Below are 22,493 nucleotides of genomic sequence, written 5' to 3'. Positions count from 1 at the left end.
GTTTTTATCATGTGCTGTTTGAAGCGTCACCGAGTCCGTGGATGACGTCTGAGGACACCACGTTTTCGCATATTTGAGCCAGATTTCAAACTTCTGCGTTGCAATGGGAGACCATTACGGGGTTTCGAAAAGTGCCCCTATAACAGTATTGTGCAGTGTAGAAACAGAATAGGTATCCAAGGAACTCAACGTTTAAGTAGAGACGGAAAGAGAGTAACGATATACAGGAAAATAGATTAAAAAATACGAAAGAAACTAGTGTGAGACATGTTGAGAGGCAGATAGAGGTCACAGTTCTACAGTAGTTTTTTGTGGGACGAGGTTCCCCTACTGAAATTAGTTGTGAGTGAATATTTTTATACTCCACAGCATGCTTACCGGCATGGTATTTGGGGACGGGGGTTGGTGTAAATACCTGTGATCGTTTATTCTGACTGAAGGTTCAAAGTAGTCATGGTAATACAAAAAACTGTACGAGATTGCGGGAGAGGTTATAGATATCACAGATTAACTCCCACACGTCCCCGTTCCCTTGGTGATACAAGTTTTGTCAGTGGCTGAGCTGCGGTGCGTAACATTGATGTAGCATAAATTTTCAAGGGGGCTACGGCTAAACAAATCTAAGACGATATTGATGAACAATAGTAGAGGGAAAATATCGTTTTGCAAAACGTAAAGACTGGGGAAAATCCTGTACAAAAAGTAAAAGAATTCTCCCACCTAGAAAGTAATACTATAAAAATTAGTGTTTTGTGTGTTTGTAGGATGTTCTAGAGCACGGTTATGGCCAAACTCGTGAAGCAAGGCGGGTATCCGAAATAGAATGGAGTTTCTTTAAATTTGTACTTCATTCCCCTCACTTCAGCCGGCCTCGGTGGCCGAGCGGTTCTAGGCGCTTCAGTCCGGAATCGCGCGACCGCTACGGTCGCAGGTTCGAATCCTGCCTCGGGCATGGATGTGTGTGATGTCCTTAGGTTAGTTAGGTTTAGGTAGTTCTAAGTTGTAGGGGACTGATGACCTCAGATGTTAAGTCCTATAATGCTCAGAGAGCCCCTCACTTCAAGTGGGCGGGGGATAGACTGTGTGCGGTAGAACTATTTCACTCTTCAGCCCACCATTTCTAAAATAGATAAATCGATAGGAAGTAATTAAGAACGTGAAAAATTGACATGTATTTTCAGAGATGAAAAATATGACTTTCATTGACGGTATTAAAACTAAAACTTTGGAATTTTTTTGTTTTTAAATAAAAAATATTCAGAAAGCGGAAGGATATTGAAGTGAAGCACTACTCATGAAGAGGAGAGTGCTGTAGTTTGGTGCACTTTTCAGAGTTTCACCTCTAGCCAGCTCTGTAATAGGATTTTAATATATATTCTTATTCTGTTTTTAAATGATGGCATTCACTTCTTTACTGAAATTACTTCGAAAAATTGAATCACTGATTGGAGAAAGGAAGAAAATCCATTTTTTCCAAAATAAGCTGAGATATACATTTAATTTTGGAGTTGCCTACTCATCGATGAATGGAAACGTAAAGAAGAAACCAGTAATAATGCGGAAAGTACAGCCTTTTAAAGTTTGTAATTAGTAGAATAGAGAAGAATGTCCGGACATTCTTCTGTTTTGCACTCACTAGTGTAAGCATCATCACAGGATGTTAGGCAAAGAATGTTACAACAATGCCTCTATGTGGCATTTAAACACATTGTTTCAGTTTTACTGTCCCACATTATTTTCAGTGTGTTTGCGTAAGTTGCTGTTTGTAGACTCGTAGCATAATGAGTGAAAGTGACGCTGAAATTGAAAAAGTACACAGGAGAAGAAAGCGAGTAAGAAATTAAATGATTCTGTCAAAGAAAGACGCAAGAGAGCTAGATCGCTAGGACAGGAATACATAACCTCTAAAAGATTAGTTGTGCCAGAAAAGCGGTCTGGTCCACCATGCAAGTAAGTCTTATATAAATGTTTTCATGTTTTGTCTTCGTTTTACTGCTAAATATTTAAGTGAAGTATATTATACCTTTCTCCAACAGTCTGCTTTATTGCAGTTGTTCCAAAATGTGTTTTGAATATTTTAAAGATGAGGATCAAATGGAAATAATGAGGAGATTGTACGATCGTAAAAACTAAGAAGGAGAAAGATATTTAATGAGACTGCCAGAACATTCACCTGTACAAAGGAGAAGGAGTAGAAAAGAAAATCAGACATTTATGAAGAATACAGATTCTTTGCTATGAAACATATCGAAAGGATGCAGGTATGTCACAAAGCATCTTGAGGTTTGCATACTGTGAGCGATAAGGCTGTTGTATGCTTAACATCGCTCCTTGTTAATGGACAGTCTCCAGATGACTGTAGAGGAAAGCATATGAACAGAGGAAAAACAGTTGGGTCTGATGTCATTGCTAAGATTGATGCTCATATTCGATTTTTCCCAATCCACCAGTGACACTACAGTGGCGAAAGTATTGTATATTTGGATTCCAACTTAAATGTGAAAAAGATGCACGACTTGTTTTATGATAAAAACTCAGAATTGACAGTGAAGTATGAATATTATCTCAAATACTTCAATGAAAATTTTCATTATAGATTCGATCTCCCACAAGTAGTGTATGTTCTGCCTGTGGGGAGCTTCTAACCAGAATTAAAACTCCGTTCCTGAATGAAGTTGCAAAACGAGTGGCTGTTGCAGAATTGATGGTTCACAAGCGACGAGCATCTAAGTTTCATAAAAAAACTGTGACTTTTTGTATTTGGAATCCGTAGCCTGAAAGACAATACAGCACAGTTTCACTGTTACCATGAAGGACAAGGCAATCGAGGTAGCAATGAAGTGTGCACATTTCTCAGTGACTACATAAGTGGACTACCTGACACAGTGAAAGAACTTCATGTGGTCAGTGATTCTTGTGGCGGGCAAAATAAAAACAACAATGTTGTACGGCACCTGATGTATCTCGCAATGACTGGGAAATTTCAAATAATTCAGCATTATTTTCCTGTTCGAGGTCATCCCTTCCTCCCATGTGGTAGAGGTTTTGCCGTAATGAAGAGAATTATGCAACAACAAGGTAGAATCTACTTTGTCAAACAGTACGTTGAGATGATAGTTAATTCAAGAAAACACTGATTTCGTTTCAAGTCAAGATGATTGGACATAAATATATTATTAACTTTAAGGAATGGTGACCACACCACTTTAAAAAATATTCATTTGCCATAAATTGTCAAGCAAAGGAAAGATTTTTGCTTGCTAAATTTCGGCATTTGACCTATAAGCATCAGAATCCAGGGTATGTCGTCTTTCGGAATGGATAGATGGACTGCTTCGCAATTCATACAGGCTTTTTAAAGGAAAACAAATACGTGATTATCCCGGAACTATGGCATACAACAATAAGATACCTATAAATACGAAGAGGCTGCAATATCTTAATAAAATAATGAAGTACATTCCATTAGAGTATCAAGAGTTTTTAACAACATTCTTCAGGGGATCACAGGAAATAATGATTTCTAGTATGATGGAGAAGATTAGGACTTGCAAAAAGACATCATAGTACAATCTGATGAAGAAGATTAAAAAGTGTTAAAGAATATTGTTAACTAAAATTTTTTATATTGTATCACAGTAAATTGTTGTTCTTAAGATGTTTTACTAAATAAATATCAATGTTTCAAATGGTTAGTAACATAAATAAAAATAAATAGCTGTGTAAACCTATGTTACTGTGACATTCTTTGCAAATTCCCCACGAGAGGATCATTTATCGGAAAAGGGACGAACGTCCACCAACTTCCAAAGAGGATAGCTTCAAAAATATTTATCGAAAGCGCTGGAACGACTCATCACTATGTACAGCTAATATAGTTCTACAAGTTTGTAATGGATCACAAAACTGTAGGATAAATATTGTAAGATTAACAAGGTTTTTTTAATTTTCTCTAAACAAAGGTGACTGGACTTTCTTCCTTTTTCCATTCAGTGATTCAACTAATGTTTCTCCAAATGTGGAAACATATTCCAAGGTACAACATGATGCTATACCTAGGAACAATTAATATTTGACTGAAATTTAAAAGCGCTACAATTGGGAAATTTTGTTAATAGTGTATTTAATAGCTCCCTGTTATATTATTACTCTACTACACGCCAATAAACAGTAATTGAATCAGATTAAAGCTTCGTGTTCTGCCTTACGGTAGGTCTTGACATGGGGGACGCCTCCTCAGAGAGGTCCACCGCATGAGCGTCTAGGGCAGTGATTCCAGTGGTGGTTTCCCGTTGCCTTCCACTGATGAGGATGAAATGATAATGATAGGGACAACACAACACCCAGTCCCTGAGCGGAGAAAATCTTCGACCCAGCCGGGAATCGAACCCGGGACCCTTGGCTGGGCATTCCACCGCGCTGACCACTCAGCTATCGGGGCGGTCTGAACCAGATTAAGGAGAAGTATTATCAACAAATAGTTACAAGTTGAATACGTTTTAAAATAGAGGCTACTGAAAACTTACGTAAATTTTCATTCTAAAGATAGGTACAATTGTTTAGACAATAAAAGAACTCAGTTCAGTTTGCAGGAATCACAGTTTCTATGGTAAAAGACCTTCTATCTGAGGGTACAATGTGGACCACGACCGACGAAGTATGGCTTGAGTATTCACATGTTATATAAATAGTTCTAAAAATATATATAGCATTTTATTCAGCACAAAATTCTGTACCTGAATAATTAACAATTTATTGCAAATAACTTTAATGCAGGAGTTGGACAAAAATATGGGAACACCAAATCACCGTGCCTAATACGGAATAGGAAACCCGCTGGCATTCAAAGCTGCTTCTACTCGTCTCAGAATGGATGAACACCGGTTCTTTATGGTTTTCAGGGGAATCTTAACCCATTCTTCCTGTAAAATAGTGGCAAGATCAAGTACCGACGATGGAGGTGGATAGCGAACATGCACAATTCTCTCCAAAGAAGACCACAATGCCTCAATGATATTGTGACCTGGTGAGTGTGATGGCCAGGGAAGATGCAACAGTGCATGCTCGCGCTCAAAAAACCAGTCCTGGATAATGCGAGCTATGTGAACAGGGGCCCTGTTGCCTTGGAGCACAGCATCACCACTGGACAACAAACATTGTACTACGGGATGCATCTGATCGGCCAAAACAGTCACATAATCCTTGGCAGTAATGCGACCTTCCAGAGTAACCATGGGGCCCGAAGAATACCACGATATGGCTGCTCAAATCATCACCGAACCTCCGCCATGTTTCATTCTTGCGACATAAACTCGTGCAGAAGTTGGAAAGCGTGTGAAACAAGACTCATCCGACCAAATGATATTCTTTCATTTTTCCATAGTCTAGGTTTTACCGCTTCGGTACCTCATTTTCCTGTTACAGACATCTGCATCACTGATTAGTGTTTCGTGAATTCCAACTCATCCTACAGTTATCTGCTTATGGAGCACCCTTCGTGCTATTTTGATGCTGATAGTTCGCGAATACTCTCTTTCAAATTCTAAAGGTGGCAGGGGTAAAATACAGGGAGCGAAAGGGTATTTACAATTTGTATAGAAACCAGATGGCAGTTATAAGAGTCGAGGGGCATGAAAGAGAAGCAGTGGTTGGGAAGGGAGTAAGACAGGGTTGTAGCCTCTCTCCGATGCTATTCAATCTGTGTATTGAGCAAGCAGTAAAGGAAACAAAAGAAAAATTCGGAGTAGGTATTAAAATCCATGGAGAAGAAATAAAAACGTTGAGGTTCGCCGATGACATTGTAATTCTGTCAGAGACAGCAAAGGACTTGGAAAAGCAGTTGAACGGAATGGATAGTGTCTTGAAGGGAGGATATAAGATGAACATCAACAAAAGCAAAACGAGGATAATGGAATGTAGTCGAATTAAGTCGGGTGATGTTGAGGGTATTAGATTAGGAAATGAGACACTTAAAGTAGTAAAGGAGTTTTGCTATTTGGGGAGCAAAATAACTGATGATGGTCGAAGTAGAGAGGATATAAAATGTAGACTGGCAATGGCAAGGAAAGCGTTTCTGAAGAAGAGAAATTTGTTAACATCGAGTATAGATTTAAGTGTCAGGAAGTCATTTCTGAAAGTATTTGTATGGAGTGTAGCCATGTATGGAAGTGAAACATGGACGGTAAATAGTTTGGACAAGAAGAGAATAGAAGCTTTCGAAATGTGGTGCTACAGAAGAATGCTGAAGATTAGATGGGTAGATCACATAACTAATGAGGAATTATTGAATAGGATTGGGGAGAAGAGAAGTTTGTGACACAACTTGACCAGAAGAAGGGATCGGTTGGTAAGACATGTTCTGAGGCATAAAGGGATCACCAATTTAGTATTGGAGGGCAGCGTGGAGGGTAAAAATCGTAGGGGGAGACCAAGAGATGAATACACTAAGCAGATTCAGAAAGATGTAGGTTGCAGTAGGTACTGGGAGATGAAGAAGCTTGCACAGGATAGAGTAGCATGGAGAGCTGCATCAAACCAGTCTCAGGACTGAAGACCACAACAACAACAACAACAACAACAACAGTTCGCGAGTGAGGCGTTTAATTCTGCAGTGACTTTTGCAGCTGTTCTGACCACGACTGACACTTGAAACACATTGAGGACATTGTACAGGTGTCGTTCGTGGTCAAATACAAACCCGCAACCTGCAGGCTTGGCTAGCGTTACGTGTACGTCAAGCATGCATTTCTCGTGTTATGTTTCCATATTTTTGTCCAACCACTGTATATCATACAGAACGCGAATGTGTAGAATGCGAAATAATTACAAATGCAAAACATAGCCTTATGTCTAACTACAACAAAAATCTTAGAAAATGGAGGGCGGAAACTGCTTATAGCAGTCTCTACCGTGCATTCCTTTATGTTATTCTAAAATCAGCTGCAACCAAAACACATTGTGTGTTCTTACGAGTAGGTACACTATCCTTCTAAAGATAAAGGACCTGCACTGGAAACGGACAGAGTGAGGAGAAGGAAGATTAGAGGCTCAGTAGGATCTTGGTATGTGGATCAACTGGAGTAGGGGAATGGAGTGGTAGATAGGAATGAGTATGAAGAGGAAAAGAGTAAAGAATAGGCAAGGTATGGGCAAGGGAAAGCTAGTATATCGGAAGACAGGGAGGAAAGAGTTATATCTGATAAAATGGATAAATATTGGGCACATTTCATTGTCTGGGAGAGGGAATTGGTTGATGTTTCGTTGGGAGACGGCGTGAAATAGTGTATTTGTGGGACTGGTGTGGTAGGTCGATATAAGCGCGGCAGAAGTTCGGAATTGGAAATTAGAGGGGCAATAATTTTGTCGTTGTAGTCGAGTTTGCAATAGTCAAGAATATACAGAGGTGTTGTGTGGGTGAAGAAGGATGGGAAAGTGGTGAGATGGCGAAAGAATCAGGTGGAGTAAGTTAAAAAGATGCAGAGTACAGTATGTTAGAATATGATTTCCAAGTATATGGAGACACTAACAGCATTTGGTGGAGTCGACATCCAAGCGTCATTGGAGTAGGATACGGTCGGTTGGATCAAGGTTTTCCAGGCGTGGAGCATAGTGGAGAGATTCAGTCTCCATGCTCAACTGATTAGTAGTTTGTCTTCTGTGGGCTCTGTTGGATGGTTATTAGCTGCCGATTGAAGCTAGTTACTGGTCGATGGTTATTATGAAGTGTTTTAATGTATTAGTTAACTGAACAGAACAGTCTCATTGTTTATGTAAAAGTCATGGAAGTGGAAGTTTCAGATAGTTGTATTATAATTTTTGCCTAGGTTTTGATCGCGTACAAATCTTCAAGGAGGCTACACAAGGAGCTCATTCGCAGTACAGTGGGAAAATCTCAGTGGTAAATGAGCCATCAGTTGTTGCCTCTACCCCCCCCCCCCTCCTCTCTGATGGCACAAGATGATGATAATCGAAGAAGGATAAATGCAACAGAATTGAGGAACCACTGTCTGGAGCTACTGTCCGCACCAGGAAGTAAACTGGTAGGAATGGGATTTGAGGGGCTCTTGGGATTCCTAGAGGGTATGGTACAGGGTGAGGAAAGCAGTGTCATCATCGTACTGGTGAAGGTGAACAGGAGGAGGTGGCTTAGGCATATCGACAGTGTAAATAATGCATAGAAGTGCACAGACGTCAGAGCCTTGGGGCCCACCTGCAGTGGGGTGGAAGATACATAAGTTGTTGATGAGGATAGTGGCAAATGATAGTCAACTGGATAAGGAGGCTGCAATACGGCTGACATAATTATTTATAAGTACGTAGGTATGGAGTTTGAAAAGATCGGAATGTGCTAAGGGTTGTAGGCTTTTATGATATCGATGGATACAAAAACGGCGGACTTTCAGTTATTAAGTTGACTGGACAGGGCATGGGTGAGGCTTTGGAGTTGGCCATCAAAGAAGAAGTTGGGATGGATGCAACACTGGCTACCAGGAAGGCGTGAAGTGCTGATTCAGGTGTTTATCGGTGCCTTGGAAGATGATGGGTTCAAAGACCTTGCTGAACAACAAAGTGTGGCTGATGGGGCGGCAGGAAGAAATCTTACTAGATGTTTTGTTTGGTTTGAGGAAAACCAGGATTTTGTGGGGTTTTTACAGCTGAAGATACTAACCTGTAGAGAGGATCGTACTGTAAATGATTGTCAGGGTTATTAGGCTGGCATGGAGGCATTTTTTTGTGACTATAGGTAATGCAGAGGGAAATGGTAGGTAAACTTCATCAAATGCATTTTACTGGCATCAAGAACAGGCAAGGAATTAAAAAGCTTAATATCAAAGTGAACATTTAATCAATTGAAGCGTGAAAATATCAGATAACGAATAAAGTGACCGATAAAATATGACTTGAAGAGCAACTTTTTTATTGTGGCCCTACAGTGAGTCGGGAATCTTCCATCTCATTGAAAAATATGGAAAATTGCTGTCTCTAGGCAATGTCACTAATTCATCCACTGAGACCTCAAGTAGCACTACCTCCAGGGACGAACCAACGACCAGAAAGCCAGACATAAGAAGTATATTACAGGAGTTAAATATGTTACACTTCGGACTACTTACAGCAACCAACAGGTTTCAGTTTTTCTCCAATCTTTGCTTATTTATCTCCATAGGGATGTGAAAATTTTCGAATGGTTGCGCCTTTGGGCCCCAAATTCTGTATCACTATTGTGTTATTTGCATTGTCATACCTTCTTCTATATACCTTCGTGAGTTTAAAAGAAATTAATGAGTCTTCCGTCGTACTATGGTCTGAAAAACCACGCTGTAGCAGCTCGATTAGAATTTCATCAATACATCAGCAGCCTAACTGTTCGTATGGTTCTTCGATAATTTATCTGCAAGGTCTATGTCTCAAAACTTTGTATGTTCCGTTCCAGACTCCAAGAATTCTTATTCAATGTTTCTCACCAGAGGCATCGTCATTCGGCTGGCTCCATACCGGGAAACTCGCCAAGAAGCATTTTAATGCACCAATCACGCCTTAAATATTATCAAAAATTACATAATGTTTTGAAACCGTGAAGGAACTTAACCAGCATTTTCTGTGCATAATATTAATGGCATTAGTAAATTTCTTCTCCTAACGTTCATCAGAAGGGATTTGTATCCGCATTCGTCATCCTCGATCTTACTAAATCAACTGGCAAAGTTAAGACAGTGGCTTGTGGCACACACACACGTCTTACTTCACAACGAGGTTTTTCCAGCAGGTCTAGGGAGATGATAACGGTTTCCGCGAAAGTCTTCGAAGTGGCTGCCTCTGGATCAAATGCCACCAGGTCATGACCCATCAGCGACGTCAGCCATCTTGGCAGACATGAGACGACTGCAAAACACAATTCACGGATGATTTCCCACAGGTTTTTCAAGTTTTGTAATTAAAGGAAGCCATAGTATAGCTCAGCCCTCTTCGCAAACAGAACCTGGGTTCTGTGAAACAATTCTATTCTGTGACTACTTCGCAAGCTGGTTTTGCTCCACAGATACGCCAGCTCCGGTTGTGATCTAACTGTGATTTGCATGCACTTGAAAACACCCAATTACCGTACTCACTAAATGGGGCTTTAAAATTCATGGATTTCGCATGACGTTCTTGGACAGACCCTTTAAGAAGAAATATAATGCATTTCATGACCTATCTAAGGGCCTTTGCGGCTCTCGAGTCTGATTCTATTATACGTAAACGCTTACAGTACACGTAGCCCCACGATCATGTCTACACTGATAAGCCGCTTACCTAACAGCAGGTGTGTCCACATTTGGCACAGATAACGGTGGCGACGCGTCGTGGTATGGAACCAATGAGGCCTTGGTAGGTCGCTGGACGGAGCTAGCACCACATCTGCACACACAAGTCACTTAATTACCGTACATTCCGAAGAGGGGGACGATGAGCTATGACGCAACGTTCTATCAGATCCTTGTGTTCGATCGGGTTCAGATTTGGCGCGTTGGGGGGGCCAGCACATCAACTGGAACTCGTCGCTTTGTTCCTCGAGTCTTTCCATCACATTCCTGGCCTTGTGACATGGCGCATTACCTTGCTGAAAAATGTCACTACCGTCGAGAAACTTGATCGTCATGAAGGGGTTAAGTGCTCTGCAACCAGTGTACGATTCTCCTTGGTCGTCATGGTGCCTTGCACGAGCTCCACCGGACCCATGGATGCCCATGTGATTGTTCCCCAGAGCATAATGGAGTCGCCACCAGCTTGTCTCTGTCTCACGGTACAGGTGTCAAGGAACTATTCCCCTGGAAGACGACGGATTCGCATCCTCTCATCTGCATGATGACGGTATGGGGATTCATTACACCATGAAACGCTCTGCCACTGCGCCAGCGTCCAGTGCCGATGGTCACGTGTCCATTTTAGTCGTAGTTGCCGATTCGTGATGTTCACGTTGGCATATGAATGGGTGTCGGTTGCAGACCGCCATTGGTCGGCGCACAGCGTGTTCAGATACACTTCCACTCCGTCCAGCATTAAAGTCTGATGTTAGTTCCGCCACAGTTCGCCGCCTGTCCTCTTTTACCAGTCTTCCCAGCCCACGACGTCCGACGTCTGTAATGAGGGATGACCGCCCAACCCCACGACGTCTGTACGTGGTTTCGCCTTGGTTTCGCCGCATGTTGAAGACATTCACCACACCACTCCTCGAACACCCGACAAGTCGTGCAATTTCCGAAATGCGCGTGCCGAGCCTACGGACCATCACAATCTGCCCACGGACAAACTGAGATAAATGACGCGCCTTCCCCATTCTACACACGGACAGTACGCTCACTGATACTATATGCACCTTCCGTGTGTCTGACTATCAGTCATTCCTCGCCAGGTGACGCTGCTATCGCCTGGACGGGTTTATATCGATAGTAGGTCGGTGGTCATAATGTTCTGGCTGATCAGTGCAGAAGGCACTGCAAAATATTTCAGGGACACGCTGTAGCCCAGCACATTGATATTGGCAGATCGCGTGCGTTATAACCCTCATATACCGCTGGTATTTCGCGAATGGAATTCATCTAGTGCAGTATGGGGCAAACGTCGTTCTATATCTGGACACTCATGACAAAACTTTACATGATATGCATGCAACAACTTTTAAATTCCTACATGCAATAGCTACGTTCCTGTTTAGCAAATAGTTACCCCGAGAATGTCTAATATCTTAAGTCCCCGTAGTATACATTTATCTGCATTATCATTTAATATGTCGAGGCCCTGCGGAATCTTAGAGAAAAAATTCTATTTGAGTAACTACCAAACACGTGAAAGCTAACTTGTGAAGTTTCGGACATCTTCCAAACATAAAAATTAATTTTAAAACTATTTATGGAAACGTGTTGTTTGACTTATTTTGATAAGGGCAACTTTAATAAATTTACGACACTGCCTGAAATAAACTAAATTTAACTTCTATTTAAAACATATCTGTACAGAATATTATTTTGATTTTGAACCATTACAGAAATAACACATTATTTAATATTGTGCAATATCAGAAGTTCATAACTTAGTGAATTATATGAAATGTGTTGGTGTGTTATTGAGATGCAAATGAAAAGTGTGATAGAGCAAGGCGTGACTCATTGGCCTAGAAACGTCAAATCAAATGGCTCTGAGCACTATGGGACTTAACTGGTGAGGTCATCAGTCCCCCAGAACTTAGAACTACTTAAACCTAACTAACCTAAGGACATCACACACATCCATACCAGAGGCAGGATTCGAACCTGCGACCGTAGCGGTCGCGCAATTCCAGAAAGAATTAAACATGGAAATCCCCAGCAACAGCCAAAGAAGGATGTTTGATAAATAACGTCACGTTCGCTTTCAGCAGTAACTCTTATTTGTCATTTTTAAACATAAGATTTGATGTTGTATTGTGGCATTGAAAAAGGTTAAAAATAACGTCCTTGTAGGTCTGTGTCACTCTTGACAGTAATGTAGTCAATAGTAGTTATCAGCGACATGAGTAGATTTGTTATTTACAAAAAGGTTGATGTTAATATTGAAGGATGTCTTTCATCGAAGTTAAGAAAGATGAAAATTTATCTAACAGTTCAAGCAAGCCGAGGAAAATGGTGATTGTAATAATGTCTTTATCACATCGGACTCTAACTAAACAAAAGTTAACGTAAAAACAAAGAGAACGGTTAAAAGTCTTCTCCTGTTAATATCACTATCCTGTATGGACAGGTTCAAGTTCCTATAACACGTTGCCATGGTCAGGCATCGCGTTTTGTCAATCGGTGGAGGTCTGACAGCACTTGTCAGACAACAATCATTTAGTGAGTTTTTTCACTTTCAGAACACTATATATGGCTGGCCATTAAAACTGCAACGCCTGATAGAGTCTCAAACAACGAAATTTTGCTATATTGCGTATTCAGTATAGTAGGAATAATATATGAGTATATTTGTGGGTGATTTTAGAATAAACACAGTGCGAAATTTGGTATACAGAATGATTGAGCTGCCCCTACATATGGGTTTTATGCAACCCGCAACACCTTCAAATACCACGTGCCAGATTTTCATATTCTCTCGCTCGCTACGTCCAAACTACTAGTCCTACAAAAATACTATTTGTCCTACTTTTTTGTAGGAAATATATTGTAGTTATAGCTTGTACTGGGATGTGTGTTTCCTAGAGGTCATAGTTTTCGAATTATTCAAGAAAAAGTTACAAAAATGACCTTCAAACACATTTTTCTTGAGTAATTAGAAAATAGTGGCCTACAGCGAAAATGTATCCCAGAACAAAGATATAACTACATTACATTTCGTAAAAACGTGTTCTGTGCGTTTTTTCTGTAGGACTAATAGTTTGCACGCAGTGAGAGAGAGAGAATATGAAAATCTTGCATGTGGTTTTTGAAGGCATTGTGAGTTGCATAAAACCCATAGATAGGAGCAGCTGAATCAACTTATACAGATCGCTGCCACTTCAGGCAGCGACAGTGAATCTAACCCGGCTGGGCATCGAGTTGACCTGAACTTGGATGATAGATACTGGTATGTTATTCCGTGCTGGTTCCACTCTTTATCACAATTTATCAGTCGTAGTAGCTGGCGAATGGTGTCATGCCAGTCTCTCGCTAGCTCATGACCAACATGCAGTCTTGTGTTGTTTTATGGAAAGATGAGGTTATGGAGACATCGAGGATCAGGTACAGCATCCAAGCATCCACCTTAACACGTCAGAAATGTAACACCTGGTGTCCAAATTACCTGATATGTGAACCAGAGGTGATATTGTTGTATGACTAATGGCACCCTATAGAAACCGCCAGGTGCCGGGTCCGCATTATGAGTCACGAATGCAATCTGGAAATGTTCATTCCCCTCGGAACCTTTACACACGGATACGCCCATTGTGATGCTGTATTCCGTACACCCACACGTCTGAAAAGGTCACTTGGTGGCACTGCTATGTCCAATCTTGTCGTTAGATGCTTCACTGTCAGCTCATTTTTCTGTTGCCGCGTTAAGTGAAACGGCAAGAACTGCCGCAATACTGACAGCGCTTGATGCTCCAGAGGCCGTCGCACTGTCCGTGCGGATACTTTTCTTGCTGCAGACAAGCCTCTTTCCGACACAAGGAACGTGAGGTAGCTGTAAGACACTGCACGGTCGAACGAATAACGTCTGTCTTCTCGGGAGAAAGATGCTTGAAGTATTGAGTTCTCGCATTGCATCGATTATGGGCCTGCTGAATGCATAACTGCGCATGACGACGTGTGATTCCGACCAATGTGGAGAGGAATATCGTGGAACAATAATCTCGACAGGTTACGATCCCGCAGCTGCCGAATTATGATACGTGCTGACACACTTTCTCATCCTTAAACGAGGTATGACACGAATTTCTCACAAACAGCCAACATTCAAATGCGAATTCTGAATGACAAACCCGCTGTACAACACTTCCTTACAAACAGAAAGCAGATGGCGTTATTCCTACCTACATTTGCAGCTGCAATGAAATGTTAATCAATTGTATATCCAAGCATGTAGCACGTTTCATACGATTTATTTGTATATACTGAGTGCCTCTCCTATGGATCGGCAGGCGCACTTTCGCTGGTGTTTCGGAAGATATTTTCAATTTAGTTTTCGCCGTGTGCAGCTGGACTCAGCTGAAACAAACACTGCTCATCATGTTTTTCATACGACGCCCAGCGTCGATGGAAAGTGGAAAGAGACGGTTTGTTCCCCATTACAAACAAAATTATTTTTAAATGGGAAGTGTACATGCTCGTTCTATCGAGTGGTATAGTGCGTTATTTGTTTTATCGATATGTAGTAACAGCAAAAATAAAACACGAAGAACAGTCAGTACTGCAGCAGCTACTGAGCAGCACTTCTGCATGGCGGTAGCAGACAGTGTGGGCCAGGGCAGTGCTGTCGCTGCCGGAGTACTTGTTCTTTGCGTTTTACTGTCCCTGTTAATGCACATAGAGAAAAGAATATCGTACTAGACTAATTTGGAACCACTCAGTCGAATGGGCACGTAAAATTTCTCTTTAAAAACGATTTTGTTTGTAATTCGATACAGACCGACGCTTGTCATCGATGCTGGGCGTCGCATGAAAACCGTGATGTGCAGTATTTGTTTTGGGCTGACTACAGCTACATGTTGCAAAAACGAAATTGCAAATGTCTGCCGAAACACCAGAGGAAATGAGACTAGTGACTCTTAAGAGAGATACGGTGAGTTAGGGGTATGAGTTCAGATATTGTTATCACTGGTACCCCAATATACACCCACATCAATGTGTTGGTTGGTTTTTCCCTGCATCTGACAGTCTTCCCGCAAATCTGTCACATCATTTACTATTTGATGTTTTCTGCATGGTCGTAACTGCACCATTAAATGGATTACGCCTGTCAGTATAGAATAACCATTTTGCGTCCCGTCCGCAGCTCGTGGTCGTGCGGTAGCGTTCTCGTTTCCCAGGCCTGGGTTCCCGGGTTCGATTCCCGGCGGGGTCAGGGATTTTCTCTGCCTCGTGATGGCTGGGTGTTGTGTGCTGTCCTTAGGTTAGTTAGGTTTAAGTAGTTCTAAGTTCTAGGGGACTGATGACCGTAGCAGTTAAGTCCCATAGTGCTCAGAGCCATTTTGCGTCCCTGCGTCCACACTTCAACCCCTGACCTGTCGTCCAGGGGAAGATAAGCATCAATGGCTTGCTCTTGCCACACGCACTTGGAGGTACTAATCAGCCTAAAAACGTACTACTCGTAATAGCCATAATTATTAGACTGCAAATGAGGTTAAAGTGCTGAGGGAATGTTGTTCAGCATCCTGTCCTCTGTCACTTTTCCCAACGTAATGCAGAAAACATATATGGCATGGACTCAACAAGCCGTTGAAAGCCTCCTGCAGAAATATTGAGCCATGTTGCCTCTAAACCGTCCATACTTACGAAAGCGTTGCCGGTGCAGGATTTTGTGCAGGAACTAACCTCTCGATTATGTCCCATAAATGTTCGAAGGGGATTCACGTCCGACGATCTGGGTGGCCAAACCATTCGCCCGAAATGTCCACAATGTTCTGACATGGCACGTTGTCATCTAAAAAAATTCATCATCGTTTGGGAACAAGAAGACCGTGAATGGCTGCAAATGGTCTCCAAGTAGTCTAACATAACCAGCTTGCACACTGCCTTATTGAAAACTTGGATCCATGGCTTCGTGTGGTCTGCAGCACTCTAGAACACTACCATCAGCTCTTGCCAACTGAAATAGGGACTCTTCTGAACAGGCCACGGTTTTCCAGTCGTCTACGGTCCAACCGATACGGTCAAGAGCCCAGGAGAAGCGCAGCATGCAATGTCGTGCAGTTAGCAAAGGCACTCGCGTCGGTCGTCTGCTGCCATAGCCCACTAAGGCCAAATTTCGCCGCACTGTCCTAACGGATAAGTTTGTCGTATGTCCTACGTTGATTTCTGCGGTTATTTTACGCAGTGTTGCTTGTCTGTTAGCAGTGACAACTCTACACAAACGCCGCTGCTCTAGATCGTTAAGTGATAGTCGTCGGCCACTGAGCCGTTCCTGGCGAGAGGTAATGCCTGAAATGTGATAGTCTCGGCACACTCTTGACACTGTGGATCTTGGAGTATTGAATTCCCTAACGATTTTCGAAATGGAATGTCCCATGCATCTCGCTCCAACTACCATTCCCCGTTAAAAGTCTACAAATTCCCGTCGTGCGGCCATAATCACGCCGAAAAGCTTTTCACATGAAAAACCTGAGTACAAATGTCAGATACGCCAATGCACTGCCCTTTTATACATTGTGTACGCGACTTTACCGCCATCTTTAAACGAGGGTTGGAACTTTAATAGTGAAAACTATTTATTTACAGCTCGTACAAAATAGATACCTGTTTCAAAGTTTTACTAACCTTCAAAGTAGTCACCAGCATTGTGTATAACCCGTTGCCAGCGATGTGGAAGTCGTTGGCTACTCTTAGCGGTGCCAGTTGTGTTGACAGTTCGAGCGGCGCGGTCTATTGTCCAACGAATTTGTAGCAGTTCTGAAGCGAATGCCGTGAAGTGTTTGCTTCAGTTTAGAAATCGAGCTGTGAACTCACGAAGGCTTAAAAGTCAGGGGAGTGCAGTAGGTGGTATAGCAATTAGCAGCCGCATCAGTCAAACAAATCAATAACAGCTTGCACTGTACGTGCTTGAGCATTGTCCTGCAAAATGGTGGTGAGGTCCTGCAGGAAGTGTCATCACCCACTAGACTCCCCTGACTTAAGCCCTCGTGAGTTCAACTCGATTTCTAAATTAAAGGAAACACTTCACGGCATTCACTTCAGAACTGCTACAAATTCATCGGGCAATAGATCACGCCGCTCGAACTGACAACACATCTGGCACTGCTAAGAGTATCCTAAGACTTCCACATTGCTGCCAACGCGTTATACACAATGCTTGTGACTACTTTGAACGTCAGTAAAACTTCGGAACACGTATCTATTTTGTAAGAGATTTAAATAAATAGTTGCCACTATTAAAGTTCCAACCCTCGTATGTGTATGTCGCTGTCCAATATACAGGGTTAATCACCTAAAACTTGCACCGCAAATATTGCTGAAATGGAAATTGCTATTGATGTGCGGTTTTCATAGAACGAATTGGTAGTCAGGGGCTCGTACTGCTAGCCAATAAACAGATCGTAATAATACTTACAAAATGTACATTTTGTGCAAAAATACACTTCTTTAAATAGAACAATACCTATTGACATTAACAAACTAAATGTAGGGTAAATTATAATGTCAATGGTGTTTGTTGTAGGATTCTAGTGCGAGTCGTTTGCGATACATCGTACCATACAAAGTTTCCACACCGATACTTGTTTGTGCCATTCAACCTTAGTTGCTAGGTACGACGTTGTTATGTTTGTTTACAGTGTGCTTTGCCTGTTCCCTGAGTGCACTGCGACTTGCTAGTCAGCGCGTGACAGTTCAAGTAGTAGGTCGTGAGTAGGCGATGGGATTTACCAATGCAGAAAAAGCCGAAACTTTCATGTTTCATGGACTGCGTAGGATGAATGGAGTTCGTTCCTGTATGGTATATGCGGCAAATATCCCAGTAGACGTCAACCCCTTTAACAAGTTACGTGGAAGTGTTAGCGTAACACCTAGATAACGTAACAGAAAGGAATAAGTGACGACAGAAGTGGGAAAAATTAATGTTCTTACTGTTGCTGGAGTTGATCCGCACGTTAACTCCCGCGTAATCACACGAGGAAGTGGCATGAGTCAGGCAAGTGTCCTCTGCATTCTCCATCGACATATGTTCCATCCCTATCATATCTCTCACCACCAAGAGCTGCATGGAAATGATTATGAGACCCGTTTTAACTTATTTACTTCTTTAAGACAGGATAATCCAGATGTATCATGTATCTTGTTTAGTGATGAAACCACATTTACCAATCATGGCCAGGTAAACCGCCGAAACATACCTTATTGGTTTGTTGACAATCCCCACTAGTAATGTCCGCCGCTCGTGGTCTCGCGGTAGCGTTCTCGCTTCCCGAGCACGGGGTCCCGGGTTCGATTCCCGGCGGGGTCAGGGATTTTCACCTGCCTCGAGATGACTGGGTGTTTGTGTTGTCCTCATCATCATCCAGGAAAGTGGCGAAATTGGACTGAGCAAAGATTGGGTAATTGTACGGGCGCTGATAACCACGCAGTTGAGCGCCCCACAAACCAAACATCATCATCCTCAATCCCCACTAGTTTCCTCAGGTGGAACGTACCAGATGGGATCCGTACCAGGTCGGGTTGACGGAGGAGATAGAGAAGATCCAAAGAAGAGCGGCGCGTCACAGGGTTATTTGGTAACCGTGATAGCGTTACGGAGATGTTTAACAAACTCAAGTGGCAGACTCTGCAAGAGAGGCGCTCTGCATCGCGGTGTAGCTTGCTCGTCAGGTTTCGAGAGGGTGCGTTTCTGGATGAGGTATCGAATATATTGCTTGCCCCTACTTATACCTCCCGAGGAGATCATGAATGTAAAATTAGAGAGATCAGAGCGCGCACGGAGGCTTTCAGACAGTCGTTCTTCCCGCGAACCATACGCGACTGGAACAGGAAAGGGAGGTAATGACAGTGGCACGTAAAGTGCCCTCCGCCACACATCGTTGGGTGGCTTGCGGAGTATAAATGTAGATTTAGATGTAGATGTAGAACGTCAGCCTCCATGCAGTGTAAACATGTGGTGCGGGATAGTCAACCATCAGCTCATAGACCGGTTTTTCATCTATGGAACACTAAATACGCACAAGTATCGCAGCCCCCTAACAGACCATCTTCCACGGATGTTAGACGTTCCTCTGCATACTAGGAGGAACGTATGGTACCAACTTGATGGCTGCCCAGCCCATAGTGCACGAAGTACTACAGCACGTCTTCACGAATTGTTTCCAAATCGTTGGATTGGATGCAGAGGACCTGTAGCTTGGTCGGTGTGTACCCTGGGTTTGACTCCTGTAGACTTTTTTCTGTGGACAAAGCTGGCAGACGGTGTCTACATCTATACCTACATCTACATCTACATGGTTACTCGGCAATTCACACTTAAGTGCCTGGCAGAGGGTTCATCGAACCATTTTCATATTACTTCTCTACCATTCGACTCTCGAATGGCGAGTGGGAAAAAGGAACACCCAAATCTTTCCGTTCAAGCTCTGGTTCCTCTTACTTTATTATGATGATCATTTCTCCCTATGTAGGTGAGTGTCAAAAAAATATTTTCGCATTCGGAAGAGAAAGTTGGTGCCTGAAATTTCGTAAATAGATCTCGCCGCAAAGAAAACCGCCTTTGTTTCAGTGACTGCCACCCTAACTCGCGTATCATATCAGTGACACTCTCACCCCTACTGCTAGATAACACGAAACGAACTGCCCTTCTTTACACTTTTTCGATGTCCTCCGTCAATCCTACCTGGCAAGGATCCCACACCGCGCAGCAGTGTTCCAGCAGACGACGGACAAGTGTAATGTAGGCTGTCTCTTTAGTGGGTTTGTCGCATCTTCTAAGTGTTCTGCCAACAAACTGCAGTCTTTGTTTCGCCTTCCCCACAATATTATCTACGTGGTCATTACAATTTAAGTTGCTCGTAATAGTAATTCCTAAGTATTTAGTCGAATTGACAGCTCTTAGATTTGTGCGATTTATTGTATACCCTAAATTTATCGGATTTCTTTTAGTACCCATGTGGATGACCTCGCACTTTTCTTTGTTTAGTGCCAATTGCCACTTTTCACACCATACAGAAATTCTCTCTAGATCATTTTGTAATTTGAATTGATCGTCTGATGATTTTACTAGACGGTAAATTACAGTGTCATCTGCAAACAATCTAAGAGGGCTGCTGAGATTATCATCTAGATCATTTATGTAAATCAGGAACAGCAGCGGGCCTATGACACTACCTTGTGGAACGCCAGATATCACTTCTGTTCGATTCGATGATTTACCGTCGTATCACTACGAAATGTGACCGCTCTGAGAGGAAATCACGAATCCCATATGCACGCAATTTGATTAATAGTCGCTTGTGAGGAACGGTATCAAAAGCCTACAAGGACATGCCAACTACAACCGATGATACGTAACGACATGTTACTGCAACCTGCTAGGGCATATCCGCTGAAACGCTAGTACGTGTGCAGCAGTCGTTACATACCAGACTGGAAGCGTGCATTGCAGCTACCAGAGGTAATTTTGAATACAACCTGTAATGGTCAGAATCCATATAAGCAGCGTATGCTCTTGAGTTGTTCTTTAGTCTGTGCTACCACAGTAGCACAGGTATTGTACAAGTGTCGCTGTGGGAAGTTTTCAAAATATATGTCGTAAACGACTCTCACTAGAATCCTGCAACAAACACCACTGACATTCTAATTTACTCTACTTTTATTTTGCTAATGTCAAAAGGCATTGTTCCACATAAAAAGTGTATGTTTGCACAAAAAGTACACTTTCTAAGTATTATTAGAATTTACTGTTAGGCTAACAATTCGAGCACCTGACTATCAATCCACTCTCTGAAAACTGCACATCAATATCACTTTCAGTTTCCGCTATATTCGAGGCGCAACGTTTAGGTGATTCACCCTCTATTGTGCTCAGTATCTGTGGGCAAGCTAGAATTTCTAGATAAAACATTTGTTTTCCTCTTTATAGGATAGGTCGAGAGAGAGAGAGAGAGAGAGAGAGAGAGAGAGAGAGAGAGAGAGAGAGTGAGAGAAAGAAAACGTTCTCAACGGAAGAGACGGTACCTACTGTGGGTAAAGGGGAAATGACAAGCTGTGAACACAGAAAATAAATTTTATTCTAGAAACGATGACACGCACAATTCTGAAGCAGTTTGCTCGAAAGTATCGTAAGAAATCAGAACGTTGTTTTCCATCGAAAATTAGGATAATGTAATACACTAGAATTACTACACTGTGACTTAATATGGTATGGAATGAAACAAAGAGTTTATGAGAGGAACGGTCTAGGAGTAAAAGCACTGAGAAGGGACAAAACTACAAAGATATAAACTAAAAAATAACGTGCCACGGAAGAAAACCCGAATGAAAGGGGCGCAGTGGGAAAACACTGGACTCGTATTCGGGAGGACGATGGTTCAAATCCCCGTCCGGCCATCTAGATTTTGGTTTCCCTAAATCGCTTCAGACATAGGGCGAGAAGGTTCCTTTCAATAGTAGACGGCCGTTTTCCTTGCTTATTCTTCCCTAACCGGAGTTCGTAGTCCGGCCCTGATGACATAGTCGTCGATGGGACGTGAAACAGTAATCTTCATTGAATGAAAGGAAACGACACTTTTTTGTCACTTACGGAATATCACTGGTAATGAGCTGAAGACAGTGAGGCATGTATGTGAACTTACTGTTGCTCTCCATGAAGGCAGTGGGCTGGTACGTGAAGCCAGAGTCCTCCAGCGGCGGGCCGCAGCTGGCATGCTCTCCCGGCTGCTGCAGGTTTATGATCGACTTGATGCCCAGGCTGTGGATATACCAACAAAGCAGGATAATACCGTGTTCACGAATTTATACAGCCTTTTCTATATGTTGTTAAAACGCGAAGTGCTCCATCTCTATGTGCGCTAATAAGACTAAGGCTCCTATCGAGATTAATTGCTTTCAGAAGCTACTGAACTGGGTTAGAAGTAAAGCCGTTCAGCAGTCCCTTTAATATTTGCGATACTTAATCTGGCAAGCATTTGCAACTTTTTAAAGCCGATGTCTATCTCAGTTTTTATTTTCTCTTTAAACAAAATAATTTAAAAATATGCATCCTACATAAGTAAAATCTGAATTCTTTTCATTTTCTTGATAATACGGTAAAAATTTGATATACATCACTGAGAGGCTTATTTTTAAAATTTCAAAGCTGTAAGATGC

The 22,493-nt window shown here is 42.2% G+C and overlaps 1 protein-coding gene across 1 annotated transcript in view; it reads right to left on the bottom strand.

The window, feature by feature from the left end:
• Window positions 1–22,493, bottom strand: part of LOC126184338 (protein tyrosine phosphatase domain-containing protein 1-like) — a 352,516-nt gene that overhangs the window by 252,196 nt on the left and 77,827 nt on the right. Inside the window, exon 3 of the mRNA XM_049926715.1 lies at window positions 21,980–22,095. Coding sequence (XP_049782672.1) covers window positions 21,980–22,095 — 116 coding nt within the window. The remainder of the gene's footprint in view (window positions 1–21,979; window positions 22,096–22,493) is intronic.

This window comes from Schistocerca cancellata, chromosome 4, assembly GCF_023864275.1.
Source record: "Schistocerca cancellata isolate TAMUIC-IGC-003103 chromosome 4, iqSchCanc2.1, whole genome shotgun sequence".
NCBI lineage: Eukaryota > Metazoa > Arthropoda > Insecta > Orthoptera > Acrididae > Schistocerca > Schistocerca cancellata.
This window is presented reverse-complemented; position numbering and strand designations above follow the sequence as displayed.